At 40.0% G+C, this 15,739-nt stretch overlaps 1 protein-coding gene across 20 annotated transcripts in view; it reads left to right on the plus strand.

The window, feature by feature from the left end:
* EPN1 (epsin 1) overlaps positions 1–9,047 on the plus strand; it is a 250,587-nt gene extending 241,540 nt beyond the window's left edge. For all 20 annotated transcript variants that reach the window (XM_069200577.1, XM_069200572.1, XM_069200590.1 and 17 more), the window contains one exon: positions 7,807–9,047. In XM_069200577.1, the coding sequence (XP_069056678.1) occupies positions 7,807–8,174 (368 nt within the window). In that variant the 3' untranslated portion in view covers positions 8,175–9,047. The remainder of the gene's footprint in view (positions 1–7,806) is intronic.
* Positions 9,048–15,739: the final 6,692 nt, after the last annotated feature.

Here is a 15,739-nt window from a genome sequence, read left to right on the forward strand (position 1 = left end):
ACTCCCACTGTACTGTCACCCACGCACACTGTGCAGTCTCAAGACGATGCAGACCTTTGGGACCTCTACGAACCCCCTGTGTTGCACAATAGCCCTGAGTGCTACCCTTCAAAACCCTCTCCACCTGAGGATAGCACCTCGTACACCCAAGGTTTTGCCAGGGTTGCTGCATTCCATAACGTAAGCATGCACTCAGAGCCATTGAAGGACGATTTTCTCTTTAATACCTTGGCCTCCACGAATGCTTCCTACCAAAGCCTGCCTATGCTCCCAGGCATGCTTAAACACGCCCAACAAGTTTTTCAAGAGCCTGTGAAAGGCAGAGCCATCACACCGCGGGTGGAAAAGAAGTAGAAGCCACCACCGTCTGACCCAGTGTTCATCACACAACAATTGCCCCCGGGCTCTGTAGTGGTTGGAGCTGCAAGAAAAAGGAGCCAACTCAGTAATTGGGAGATATTGGGAGATGCACCACCTCCAGATAAGGAGAGTCGTAAGTTCAACGCAGCAGCAAAGAGGGTAGGGTCACAGGCTGCCAACCAGTGGCGTATTGCAAATTCTCAAGTCCTCCTCGCACGTTATGACCGAGCTCATTGGGACGAGATGAGCGATATCATCCAACATCTGCCCAAGGAATACCAAAAACGGGCTCAGCAAGTGGTAGAGGAGGGACAGGCAATCTCGAACAATCTGCTACGTTCGGCATTGGACTCCACTGACACTGCTGCAAGAACAGTGAACAAGGCAGTCACTATTAGACGACACGCCTGGCTAAGATCCTCAAGGTTCAAACTAGAGATACAACAGGCAGTACTGTACATGCCATTTAATCAGCAACAACTGTTTGGGCCACAAGTGGACACAGCCATCGAGAAGATGAAGGACACTGATACGGCCAAAGCCATGGGCGTGCTCTACTCGTCCCAATATAGAGGGGCATTCAGGAAACCGCAATATAGGGGAGGTTTCAGACAACAGCCTTCAGAGGCATTCACCTCTCAAGCAAAACCCACCTACCAATCCCAATATCAGAGAGGGGGTTTTCACAGGTCCTTCAGGGGACAATTCCAAAGGTCAAGGGGAAAATTTGTGCCCACTAAGCAGGCCACTAGTAACAAACAGTGACTTGCCCATCACCCTCCCCCAACACATGTCACCTGTGGGAGGAAGACTAAGATTTTACCACGAACATTGGTCACACATAACCAAGGACACATGGGTCCTATCAATTATCCAACATGGTTACTGTATCGAATTCACCCATTTTCCTCCAGATATTCCTCCAAGAGCGCACAAACTGAAAATACCTCAGGTTTGTCATACAGGGAAAACATTACCAATTCAAAGTATTACCCTTCGGGATAACAACAGCTCCCAGAGTATTTACAAAATGTCTTGCAGTAGTAGCAGCCCACATAAGGAGACAACACATGCACGTATTCCCATAGCTCGACGATTGGTTAATAAAATCCAACACTCAACAGCAGTGTCAAAATCACACACAGTACGTAATAGATACCCTACACACACTAGGGTTCTCTTTAAATTACCAAAAATCACACTTGCAACCATCCCAACTACAACAATACTTGGGAGCAACACACACTCAAAACGCGACTGCCACTCCAAGCCCACAAAGAGTACAGTCATTCCAAACCATGGTACCAAAGATACAACCAAATTAGCACTATACAGTCAGATTTGTCATGAAACTCCTAGGCATGATGGCGTCATTCATCGCGATTGTCCCAAACGCACGGCTACACATGTGGCCCTTACAGCAGTGCCTTGCAAAACAATGGATGCAAGCACAGGGTCAACTCCAAGATCTGGTGTTGATAGACCGCCGAACACACTATTCGCTTCAATGGTGGAACCCTGTAAATTTAAACAAAAGGCGGCCTTTTCAAGACCCTGTGCCTCACGCCATTCTCACAACAGACTCATCAATGATTCACGATATACAATGACAATGGGACAGTCAAAAGAAACGACTACACATAAATAACTTAGAACTGCTAGCAGTCTTCCTAGCACTAAAAGCATTTCAACCTCTTCTAGCTCACAAAAATATTCTCGTCAAAACAGACAACATGACAACAATGTACTACCTAAACAAACAGGGTGGAACACACTCATCACAATTATGCCTCCTAGCACAAAAGATTTGGTATTGGGCAATTCACAACAACCTTCGCCTAATAGTGCAATATATTCCAGGCATTCACAATCAATTAGCGGACAATCTCACTCGATCACCAGCAAACTCACGAGTGGGAAATACATCCCCAGATACTACAAGAATGCTTTCAACAGTGGGGGACACCAGATATAGATCTGTTCGCCTCAAAACGCAAAATGCCAAAACTTCGCATCCAGGTACCCACACCCTCAGTCCAAGAGCAATGCTCTATGGATCAATTGGTCAGGGATATTTGCTTACACTTTTCCGCCTCTCTCACTCATTCCTTTTCTGGTCAACAAACTGAGTCAAAACAAACCCAAACTCATACTCATAGCACCAACGTGGGCACGCCAACTGTGGTATACCACACTGTTGGACCTCCCGGTAGTACCTCACATCAAACTCCCAAACAGACCAGATCAGTTAACACAACACAAACAACAGATCAGACACCCCAATCCAGCAACGCTCAACCTAGCAATCTGGCAGCTGAAGTCTTAGAGTTTGGCTATCTAAATCTTCAAAATGAGTGTATGGAATTCATTAAACAGGCAAGAAAACCTACCACCAGGCATTGCTATGCTAATAAATGGAAAAGGTTTGTTTTCTACTGCCAAGCAAACAAAATCACACCGTTAGATGCCTCCATACAAGACATTGTGGGCTATTTACTACACCTACAAAAAGCAAATCTCGCTTTTTCTTCCATCAAAATTCATCTCACTGCAATCTCTGCTTACTTGAAGATTAAACACACAAAATCACTATTTAGAATACCAGTTATTAAAACCTTCATGGAAGGACTAAAGCGGATCATACCGCCAAGAACACCACCAGTACCCTTGTGGAATCTTAATATTGTACTTACACGACTCATGGGCCCACCCTTTGAACCCATGCATTCTTGTCAAATCCAATTCTTAACTTGGAAAGTGACATTTCTAGTGGCTATCACCTCACTACGAAGAGTTATCGAAATACAGGCTTTCACTATTGAAGAACCCTTTATACAAGTACACAAACATAAATTGGTTCTACGCACAAATCCAAAATTTCTACCAAAGGTCATTTCACCGTTTCATTTAAACCAAACAGTGGAACTTCCAGTCTTTTTCCCACAGCCAGACTCTGTAGCAGAAAGAGCGCTGCATACATTAGACATAAAAAGAGCTCTAATGTACTATATAGACAGAACAAAACCATTTCGGAAAACTAAACAATTGTTCGTCGCATTCCAAAAACCTCATGCTGGTAACCCTATATCCAAACAAGGTATAGCCAGATGGATAGTTAAATGCATACAGACTTGTTACCTAAAAGCTAAAAGAGAACTACTCATTACACCAAAGGCACAGTCCACTAGAAAGAAAGGGGCAACAATGTCCTTTCTAGGTAACATACCAATGACGGAGATTTGTAAGGCAGCCACTTGGTCCACACCTCATACATTTACCAAACACTACTGTGTAGATGTGTTAGCAACACAACAAGCCACAGTAGGACAGGCTGTACTAAGAACATTATTTCAAACAGCTTCAACTCCTACAGGCTGACCAACGCTTTTGGGAGTATTACTGCTTTGTAGTGTATGCACAGCATGTGTATCTGCAGCTACACATGCCATCGAACGGAAAATGTCACTTACATTGTACCAGTGTACATCTGTTTGTGGCGTGTTCTGCTGCAGATTCACATGCCCCCTCCCACCTCCCCGGGAGCCTGTAGCCGTTTAAGTTGCAAATAGAAATTGTTTATATGTAAATAAACATTCCTTTAGAGCAAATTATGTACATACATATCTATTCCATTGCATGGACATCTTTACTATTCTCATTCTACCACTCCTACCTCACCCTATGCGGGAAAACAATCGAAGATGGAGTCGATGCCCATGCGCAATGGAGCCGAAAAGGAGGAGTAACTCGGTCCCATGACTCAAAAATACTTCTTCGAAGAAAAACAACTTGTCACACTTCAAGCCCAACACTAGATGGCAGGAACAGTGCACAGCATGTGAATCTGCAGCGGAACATGCCACGAACAGATGTACACTGGGTAAGTGACATTTTCCTTATTATACATATAGTATATCTACTGGTGTGCGCCAGTAGATGGTTATAATTCCCATACATGAAGCGTTTTTAACTTTGACGCCGTTTAACAAATCACGTAATTTTCAAAACTGGTGCGCTAATTACTTCAGCTCCTGTCTTGAAAGTTTCGGGATGATCCGCCAAGAAAGAGGGAGTTCCCAGAACACGTTTTCCACATGCAATTTCCCATAAGGATTTTGAACACAACTACAGCCTGAACCACTGAACGAAATTACACCAAATTTAGGAAAAAGCTTAGATGTTGACGCAGAAAGATCTTTCTGTGATTTTGGTGCAAATCCGTTCAGTAGTTTTTGAAATAAAGAAAAATGAAATATCTAGGGGCACGGATCTGACAGTTCCCATGCTGGCAGCTGATTGGCTACCAACACTTCAACCAGGAAGTGTTGGCAGCCATTTTGGGGCTTTGATTCAGTCGAGTCCCAAACCGAAAGTAAAAAATAAAAAGGTGGGGGGGGGCAGGAATAACCTAACCTCCTAGCCTAGTTATGGACTCCCCCAGGAACTCCACCAGAGGCCAAAACTTGTTTCTTGTTTTTTTGTTTTTGCTATGTATTCATGGAGGACCCGCAAATCTGTGGCAAAATTGAAAAATAAAACCAAGCACGGTATCCCTCACTTGTTTAAACTTTGGACCCCAGGTGGGCCAGGTCTTGGGGGCAAATTCAAATAACCCCATCCACCCCACGACACACACTTCTCAAAAGACATACCATTAATTTTTTATCTGTCTTGTCCTTAGTGCAAAGTAAACACTGCGTGTGCACTCCTGTTGGATTTGTAGCTTGTACCACAGTTGGGCCAGTTCAGCAGGCTGTAGGACAGGATGTATTTGTTAGGGTGTTGGACTTAAAACTATTGAGACAACTTTGTGTTCAGTCCAAACACCCTCAACTGAAGATAGAAATTGTTCAAGCACACAAAAAGGAAAAAGATCCGTCTTGTTTCCTTCTTGATGGGCAGGCCCTATTACCAAGTGGCCCAGATTAAACAAGTTGCAAGCTCTGATTTTTGAGCATCAATATCTGAAGAATCTTCAATACGGAGTTCAAAAACACCTGTTAAATATTTTTTTATCCTACATGTTTTTTTCCGTGCAGTTACCATGAAAGCAGTGATATATTCCAGGCAGAGAAAGGTTTAGTGAATTCAGTAAGTGGAGTCTGGGCTGTACTTTTGTCTGTAGTAAAATGTATTTAATTAGGTAGTTAGAAACACTTTGTTTCAGGTAAAACAGACTGTTCTTTCTTAAACACATTCTCTACAGTAGTCACATTTTTTAAGCTATTGCACGCAAGGCTGAGCTACCATTGGGCCCTGATTGCACTGAGAATGTTTAGTTTTCACAAATAGGTTATTGTTGAAACAATGCACGGTTATGTTCAACTGTTTGAAACTACTCCTACGATGTTTATTTGGATAAATGTATTCTGGCACTCTGTGTTCCTGGGCTATTTTCAACACATTAGATAACCAAATCCTGTTGCAAAGGCTCAAGGATATGAAATGTCAAGAATATTTGAGATTGTGAGTAGATGGTTTAGCATATTTTATTTTTAAATGAACGGGCAAACTGACATCTGAGTGGGCGAAATGACCCGGTGAATCTTGGATTGTATCAATGCCATCAAGGCTTATATTTGTTGCCTTACTTTTTATTGTCGGCATACGAGGACTACATGGTCTGCAGAAGTGCTTTTCACAGTTTTTCCAATGATATGTAGATCCTTTTTGTCCTAAGGACGCGGAGATTGTTTAAGAAATGAATGGATGACAAAATGGCTGAATCTGAGTCCAAAACAGTTTCTTCTTGCCCTGAAAACATATAAATGCCACACACTAAGGCTCTCATTACAAGTGTGGCAATGGCGGTCGGACCGCCCCAGACGGGGCAGTCCGACTGGTCTGTTATGACCGTGGCAGATGGGCCACGGGCCGACCGACAGCACCACCAGGTTGCCACCTGGCGGTCACAATCTGCGCTGCCCTGGGGATTACAAGTCCCTATTCCACCAGCCTTTGCATGGTGGTCTTTCTGCCATGCAAAGGCTGGCGAAAAGGGGGCACCAGGGGGGCCCCTGCATTGCCCATGCACTTGGCATGGGCAGTGCAGAAGCCCCCATGGACAGCTCCGTCGTGCATTTTACTGCCTGAATTCCGGGCAGTGAAATGCCCGACGATTGCTGTCCACCTGACGCGCCACAACATTGCCGCTGACTCTTTTTATCACCTTCGGCCCAGCAGAAATCTCCTAATAGGGTGGCCAGCATACCGCCAGCAGTGGCAGTAATAAGCTGGCTGCAGCGGCTTTGGCGATTTTTCAAAAAGACCGCTGAAGCTGTAATGAGGGCCTAAATTCTTCAACTTGATACTTTTGAGATTTTCCCAAAAGAATAAGTTATATTTTTGAAACCAAAAACATTCCCAAAGATTTATTTGATAAACGGGTAAATGGCATAATTTTGCCAGTCAGCTTCCACAGTAAATTACCTGGAGAAGCCTCTCTTTTCATGAGTGGTACAGCCGTTTCACTATGTAATTATCTATGGGACAATTAAGAACAATTTCAGTAAACTCAGATTTTGAGAGCCAGTGCCGTAATGAGTGCTCAGTAGACCATATAACAGCTATCACTGGGAGAATGGTCTGTCTGCAGCTGTTGATTTAAATTTTTTAACTGTTCTTCAGAAGTCTAATATGAGAGATTCCGAGTGATCCAAAGTGAAACTCTGAACTAGGAAGGTCTCTGAAGACCCTCAATAACAGTTCCTGCTGGTGCCAAGTGTTCTCAGTACAAGTTGGAAGATAAACCTTTGCAGCACAAGTTACCTTGTTAAATGAGCTACCAGAATCAGTGAGACGTAACAACTAATTGAATTTGTTCAGTACGGTACCAAAGCATATTTATTCTAATTACATTCAAGCACACATTTTTTTGATGGAGCAGTTAATTGCCCAAACATTTTTAGAGCTGCATAAGAAACAGTGCCTTTTACTACTATTGAGAATACCAAAAGGTATTTACTGGACAATTCTTCCATTTCTCAACTTAATTCAGGGTGGTTCATCTTTAAAGACGATGTCATTACATAGACCTGCAGCACAGAAGCAGCATCTGCTTTCTTACAAAGTTACTTATCCATAGAATATGAAGTGGCTATACTGTCCTGCATTCATTCTGTAATGTTCAGCTAAGGCCATTGTCCAAAATGTGTAATATCACACATTATAGCTGTTCTCTTCCTCACTGCCTTGTTATGCTGTTCTTTAGTTAAGTACATCAAGTATGAACAATTTTGATTTTTTTTTTCTTCAGTTTATTTTCACTTTATACTGTCCATCTTATCTCTATTCTTCCACCTTGACAGTATACTGTTCACTTTTCTTCAGTATATATGATCGTGGGTTGTATTGCTATTACAATTTTTATTGCCACTACTTTAGTTTCCATATTGTTTTTTTATTACAGAGTATTTGCTTCTTATTCATTTTTTTCTTGCTTTCCAGGGGCAGTTACTTCATCTGCAACAAATCCGTTTCAGCCTTCCCAGCAGACAACCCTCACCTTAAACCAGCTGCGTGCCAGTCCTGTGATGTCACTTGGACAGCCTGTTAGCCCTGCTCCCGCATCGATTCCTTTTAGCTCAGTCTCTCCCATGATGTCCATGTCCCCAATGGCGCCTGGAATGTCCCTGACATCTGTGCCCCCCATGGTTGGTATGCAGCAGATGAGTGCAGTCCCTCAAATGCCAGGTATGCCTGTAGCTACCATGGGAATGCCGATGATGCCACCACAACAGATGGTCACACAGCCAATGGTCCCAAATAGTTTGTCAGCACAAACTGTGGCCAGCACTAACCCATTCCTCCTATAATGAATTCTCTATGTGAAGGATAACGAGGTGGATTTTGAGACAGAAAGGAGGACAAAGTGGGGTGAGTGCTCTAAAGGGAGAGGAGTAACTGCTGTAAGGGCCAGAAAATTCCCTGTTCCTGCACATGCCAGCTATCTTCTTCACAGCTATTCCTCGTCTCCCCCAGTCAACCACTACATCGACCAAACCCGCCTGTACCAGAGACAAATTGAGCAGGAGTTCATATCCAGGAGGGCATGAAGTGAAATTGTTCAGTCTATTGTTTCTCCGCACTCCCAATCTCTAAGAAGTGACTGAAGGGTTGCTTTTACATATACGTTGTCAATTCATTGGTGAACAGGACAAATGTATGTTTAGCTGTCGCATTGAGACTGAGATGAGCTAAACTGAGAGAGAAAGAATATACAGTTTCTTGGGATTGTTTATGATTTGCAAGAGGATATGTAAATGCCAAAATCTAGGCTGCTGTCAAGGTGTGAAGTGAGAACTCAGCCAGAATATCTCCTACTTGATTATGGTTTGGTCAACACTTCCATTTGAAAATAGGATGGTTGCCTCGAAGCAATAGTGTGCTGGGATTTCTTATATGAGTGCTGCACAGACAAGTTTAAAGTACCACATAACATCGTGCATTGGGAAGATAGAGCTCTATCTAGCATAAGTCCATTAATTCTGTTTAATACCCTGATTAATGATGTTTAATGCTCACAAATTACTGCCACGACATTCAAATCGCATTCTTCTGGGCTAATTATGTTGGTTCAAGTCCCGTTTTTGCTCTCAATATTTTTTCCCTGAGATGGGCTCACTTTCCTTAAAGGTTTCTGGAAAGGTGACTTTAGCTTGAGGTGTAATAAACATTGCAGTGCCTAACCCCTGTTTTAAAAGCAAAACATTTCAAGTTATAAGATAGTTTTATTGTGCTGGTTTATATTCGTTATTGTTCCTCTATGGCGTTATCTGCATGGTCATATGATCTCCTCAGCTGGATTTGAGATAGTTTCACTGTTCTAGTTATGGTAAGGAAGTTCATTGGTCTACTGAATATCTCGATGCCACCACAAATATTGTAGTTTTAATGCCCAGAGAGCTGACTGGTGATGTTAAATGGAAAAGAAGGCATCAGCGTTTTCGCAGATACGTATATTCTATGAGTCACAATTTTCTGGTGAGTGAAAATTCATTATAGGAAAGCATAAATGGTTCTTCTTAAGAGATGTTCCATAGAATACATATGATGGAAGTCTGTAGTTTAAAAATGCTTCGTACACCACTCTGAGGAGCCCAAAACGTGTTAATCCCTTTATGGTCATTCAGACCTTTCTGATTTAAAAAAAAACAAAAAAGAAAAAAAAAAGCTGAATTTAAATATATTTTTAATTGAACATGAATCATACTATAACAACAGAATTATTCTAGATTACATTTTTTAAGTGACTTATATAAAACCGATGTTCTTCTTTGTGATATGTTGTCCATTTCAGCAATGCAACAGTGGTTGTTCCATGTTCTTCTTTTTTTTTTTTTTTTTTTTTTTTTTTTTGTTTTTTAAACCTTACAGCATTGTTGGATAAAATTATTGCTCTAGAAGATTACTGTTGTTGTTCAGCTAGGTAGCAACCCCAAAAGAGCACACCATATTCTCAGGCAATGTTCTTCATTCCAGTACTTTAAATGATCAGTATTCATTTTTAGACCCAATTCTAATTCTTATTTATATTTAACAAACATGATTTTGTTAACACCTTTTTAGAAGTTTCCATATTTTAATTATGACCAAATTCTGTTTTTAACTGCATAATCTAGGTGATACTTTTCTACAGCCTTCTATCTTCCATAAATTCCTATGCTTAGTTGAGGGATTAACCTGTGTAAAATAAGGCTTTTAGTTTACTCTTGTAATAAATTATTCTATGCTATTAGGGAGTAAGCTGGCAATTATTTTCTTCACTGCGCATGAACTGTGTAAGATAGGAGTCTGATTGCATGTGCTCTCATCAGTTAAGATTTTTTAACTCTAATGACTTAGTCTTATTTTCAATTGAGCTGATTTTTCTTAGTTGAGTTTTTAGTTCCCCCGCCACCTAATTTTCTTTTATGTTTGTATTTCTGCTCCTACTTTATAACAGTGTAATTTTTCACATTTCTGAGGTGATGTGGTTGGGTTTATTCTAATCCATTCTCCTCGGAGCACTGTTGGTTAAATCAATCCTCAGGCATGTTTCTGTTGTTGTTTGTTTCAGCTGACCATCAGCATGGCTGGTGTGTGGCTTGTGAGAGCTTTAAAACATTGAGATCATAGGGAGCGATGTAGAGTAGGTCCACCTTTCCTGTCATCACTCTGTTTGCTTCTTACATGATCTTTGTTAAACAGTGGACCACTGTATAAATCAACATGCTGTAAACAATCCCTGATCTTTGTTCTCACATAGAACATCAGGGTTGTCTGGATTTTTTATAGCACTGTTTGCAAAGGGCCTTCCTGTGCTCAGAAAAGTGCAGCTGAAGACACGAATTATCAAAATGTTCTCTTTAAAGAGGATTTTCAGACACCAGTTGAAAACTATGCCAAAACCTCTTGGGTGCCAACAGCAACTTTTACTTCAAAAAGCTACAGTGATGCCAAAATACATTTCTACCAAGTAGGCCCACACCTATAGAGCACTCTGAGCCAGGAAATGTTGGGACCTTGTCACAATGGTGATTCTGGCTTAACCTTGAAATGAATTAGCAGTTCATTAGCAGTCGTCTTATACTTGTTAATTCAGTTTATCTGTGGCGTGGATGGGGAAGTTTGCAAAACTTCAAAGGATCCTAACTGTTTCAGAAGGACTAACATATAGCCTTCACCACCTATTAGTCTTTTGCTTTTTTGGCTTGATCCAGAGGACAGCTAAAGCACAGGAAAAATAACCTGAAGCACAACAACTCAGTATGCTTGTAGCTTTTTTATTTTTGTTGGTTTCCAATCGTGTGGTATAGCGTTGTGCTCTCCTCCTAGATATGGCTCTGATAAAACTAATAGTTGTGGACAGATAAAATATCTGTTTGTGTCCCGTGGTTCTCCTGTTAATGAAAAGTCTTTTAACATGTTACCAAAATGCTAGTTGTTCACTTCCTGTGTATTCTACAAGTTAACCTTCAAAGGGAAATACTTTATCTGAAGCTCACGGAATACAGTCCCAATGGACATTTGGATGGTAGCTACTTAGAGACCACTTATATTTTCTGAACATTTTACTGCCTTCATTTTTATTTGAGTCGGTTTTTGGACCAGGCAAATAGTTATTATAAATCTTGTCAAGCAGGACTTGCACATCAATCGTATATATCCCTAGTTTGGCCCAGCCATGCTGTAAGAACTGATGTTGCTGATGGCAGTGTTATTTAGCTGACCCAAGGTCAAGTAATGCATGAAATAGACATTTGTGTCGTTGTCCCATCCTGTACACTAATAATTAAATTTTTACATAATTTCCATGCCTCTATAAGAGTTCTGAACTAAGATCTCCTGTGTAGGTGAGCCGGGTGGTTGGGTGTTGTATATCTTAGCTCAGCGGTTCTTAACATATTGACTTCTGTGGACCCACACTCAATCATTACTGGAATTTGGGGACCCCCACTGACTCATTATTAGTATTTCTATATTTGGACGTCAGAACAATACACAAATTAAAAAAACAAGTGTACACCGAGCAAATGCTCAAATATTCTAATAGTTTGTGAAATTCACAATCCAGCATTGAAAAAGTTTTCAGAGTTTCAGTGTGGTTTCCTTATTTGTATATACTTTATTGACTTTGATTTACTTTAATATTTAATTTTGTAAATCAGTCATGGAACCCCTGAATAAGCCTTGCAGGGTCCCCGGGGTCCTGGAACCACACTGTCCTAGCGGATGGATGGTTTGCTCTTTAGTCAGTAAGCATTACGCGATCCTGGATGTTTTCCTTATTTCATATAATTATTTAGCTTCAAATGAGAAAATTCTGTAGACCCCAGGGCTGGTGAATCATTGTTACAGGCCTTTGAGTTTGAGTTGTGTCTAGCTTTTTGAAGACCTAACTTCTGAAATGGTATAGCTTGGACATGGTAACGGCACCCAGCAACTGCAAGTCAGAATATACCAGGTCTCGATGCAAATATGTGGCCATATGGTGCATTTTTAATTAAAGTCAGTATTACTTTGTTTTTATGAAACTAGGAAAGAGAACACTAATGCACTATGGTGATCTATCAGTCTGTGAACTTGTTACATTTTTTCTGCCATGGCCACAGCTGGTTGTTTGTGTCACTCAAATTGGTTAATTTAAGAATACATGTAGAAATGTGAGACAGGGTCTCTCTTGAATATGGGATGCAATTACTTTTTAGGCAACATATTACAAATAAGAAAATCATTTTTCAAAAGTAAAATGCACCACAATATTCTTACTAATATTACAGCAGTAATCAGTCGCTTAATACATTAGTGAGTCAAAGGGCCCTTTGTGTACTTTGTATAAACTATTTTTAAAATGTTTATTTTTGATTTTCAAACCATTTATCAAGTTTAGTCAGTGATAAGTACATCTAGCCAAGCAGAAGTATAAACAATAAACTAGATGGGTTTCTTACATTGGCTACATGGAAGACAACCCATTGTGAGTGGGAAATTGGTAAGAAAAGAGACTTCATAAAATAAGAAGGTAGTGGATGGCTTAATTCATACAGAATTGTGTCACTAATGTAGAGTGTAAACATTAGAAGAATTCTGAGGCGGTTAGGGTGAAGTAAGAGCATGGGGCAAATTATCTCAGGGCTTTGATTGAGAACTAGATGGTTCTGTGGATTAATAATGAAGTCTAGTGACTCAAAATGAGTGATCATCAACCAATGTTTTCTTCAACAACTTAATGAAATATAAAGTCAGTTGTATAATCCAGTCCAGATCTCTTCATCTGTGTACCATTTTCAGGTTTTTTTTCTTCCTGTGGAACAGATTCCATAAATCGTAAAAGCATTTGATGTAAATCCTAGCAAACATTTTATGTAGGAATTGTCTTTACTGTTATTTATCTTTGCAAATCATTTTTGTGGTTTTTCTTTGTCTTTGAGTAAGGCCTTGCCCATTATGGACCCTGATATATTAGTGTACTGCTATCAGAGTTGAGTTCTTCTCAAGGAAGTCCTGTTATTGGCCACAAATCTCCCTCCACTCTTAGCCTGTATTTTCAGTTTGAGTAGGCCTCCCAAGTGTCCATGTGTATAACCATATCCTTATTACATAAATTATTGCAGCAACACTAAAATGTCATATTGCATGAGCATACTTAAAGGGATATCAGCAAACTCATAATTACTTCCAGAGATTTGAAAAACACCTGATAAACAACTGCTGTGTAGAGACATGTTTATGCGTTGGGCACTATCAACTAATTTTGCATACTTAGTTTTTCCAAATATAGCCACCAAATTTTACATAGGTTTACAGTTGCCATTGTTCTTCCATGCAATGTTCAGCAATACCCATTACTCTTTTTTCATTTAGCTATTGGGTTATTGGACATATTTTAAGTATTAATATTTAAACTTTCTGATTAGGGATTTTTAGAAATTATTCAGGCTGTGGTGGACATGAAGACAACATTTATAACCATGAATTTGATCAGTTTATGTTATGAATTTTAACTTTGGTCTGCATGTGTTTTTACATGTTGAAATACATTCACTGCTCACTTTAGTATACAGGTTTTACTGGTTTGGTAGGAATGTGGGTATGATCCATGCCTCCAGTATCTGTGATGTTGGTGATATGTTAAATACGAGTTTGTAAACCTGGTCGGTCAGGTTAATGCGTTGGCTACATTAGAGGTGTGCACAAAATCTGTGAGATAGGCAAAGATTTCTCTCTTTTTTTTTTTTATGTGACAATCACTGTTTATCATAAAGAAATACAGATTTCATGTGATGGTGAGAAGTACCATTGAAAGGGTCTTTTAACATTGAGTGTCACAATTGCATGCTTTATTGTGCCCTTATTAAGGCAATTCGCTTACTACTCATAAAAAAGAAGTGTCGATTTGGTATGTAAAATACTGCCATGATCTTGAGCAGCAATTTTGTATCTTCAGAATCCTCTGATTAGCCCAAAATAGTCATTGTCCTTGAATAATTGCAAATTCTGAAGCATGAGGACTAGAGAACCTGTTAATACCATTTTGTCTACACTCCTGTGTTTGAGATCTTCTTGAACAGCTCTGAGGAAAGTCAACCCCTCCCCATTTGTATAATTGAAGATCATTAAAATTAAAAGGTGTGCTTGTTTCTTCTGCCAAATCCCTATGCTAATTTTGCTGTGTTTTATACCTTTTGCACCATAGTCATTCCCTTTAAGAACAAAACACCCTTGGCACAAAACAAAATATTCAGGACAGTCTTTTTTTCCCCCACTCTGAAATTGCCAGATTCTACAGATCTGTACTGACGGCCTAAAGAGATGTTCTGCAGGAGCTAACAGAGCGTGTTGCCAATCACCTGGAATGATAGACATGCCTTGTAACTGAAATTCTAGGTCCCCACTGACAAGTGGGTTTGCTTTAGCCCAGTTCATGTTTTGACTATGTGAAGCCCACACCTAACTTTCCGGATTAGGTGGTGTGAGATGTTATGTAAAACTTTAATTGAAAGAACATTCAGAAATGGGACACTTGATTTTAGGTTCACCCGTGTATCTTGGGTAATTTCACAGAACATTAACCTTTCCACATATGTATTCAGGTTCAGATCATTGGTTCTCAAGACATTATTTGTACTAATGTAAACAGCATAGTTTGTGTTAATCATCTTGTTTTGCTAAAGACTCATTTTTTTTAAAAGTTTGATTGTTTGAAGTATGGCAACCTTCCTACTTTCCAAACAGTAAGGGTGAATCTTTTTTAACTTTTTTTATTTTTACAGTTCACACAAGTTTGCAGCTTAGTTGTGAGTTGTTTTTCACAGTACAAATGAAGCTTTGGAACCCAGCCAAACCCTGCTCCTCTCAAAAGCCTAAAATTATTATATCTACTCTTGTGACACTATGTGGTCTTCGATATGTTGGCATTTCAGTTCCGTCCGCGCTGTAAAGGAGAATACTTATCTTTACTTGGTTTAATATATAAATGGAAACATGCAATTAATAAATAAGGGTAATCCCTGAAAGGACAATTAAACAGATGACCTATTTAATTTTCGATCAAATATCTCAAGAGTTAAAATACAATACTTTTGTACGAGCATCAGTTCTGTGCAATGCTAAAGTATATCACTTGAAGAAACACAGTATATAATTTAGTGTTCAAACTAAAAACTGTGTTAAAGTTATCCTACTTGGCAAGAAAAGAAAAACTGGAGTGGAATAAAACGTGGGAGTGACACAGGGCTCGAATGGCCATAATTAAAACCATTACATCTACCTCTCATAGCCCACCTGAAATTTGATTAAGGACGGGTGATGCACTTTTTAAGTTGGGGCCTTTTATTATTTGGTGAAATGTTAATGCTCCTTATGCTGCACATGGTAAGAAGTTGGTTTGCTAAGTAGA

Source organism: Pleurodeles waltl, chromosome 7 (genome assembly GCF_031143425.1).
Source record: "Pleurodeles waltl isolate 20211129_DDA chromosome 7, aPleWal1.hap1.20221129, whole genome shotgun sequence".
In the NCBI taxonomy this organism is placed as follows: domain Eukaryota; kingdom Metazoa; phylum Chordata; class Amphibia; order Caudata; family Salamandridae; genus Pleurodeles; species Pleurodeles waltl.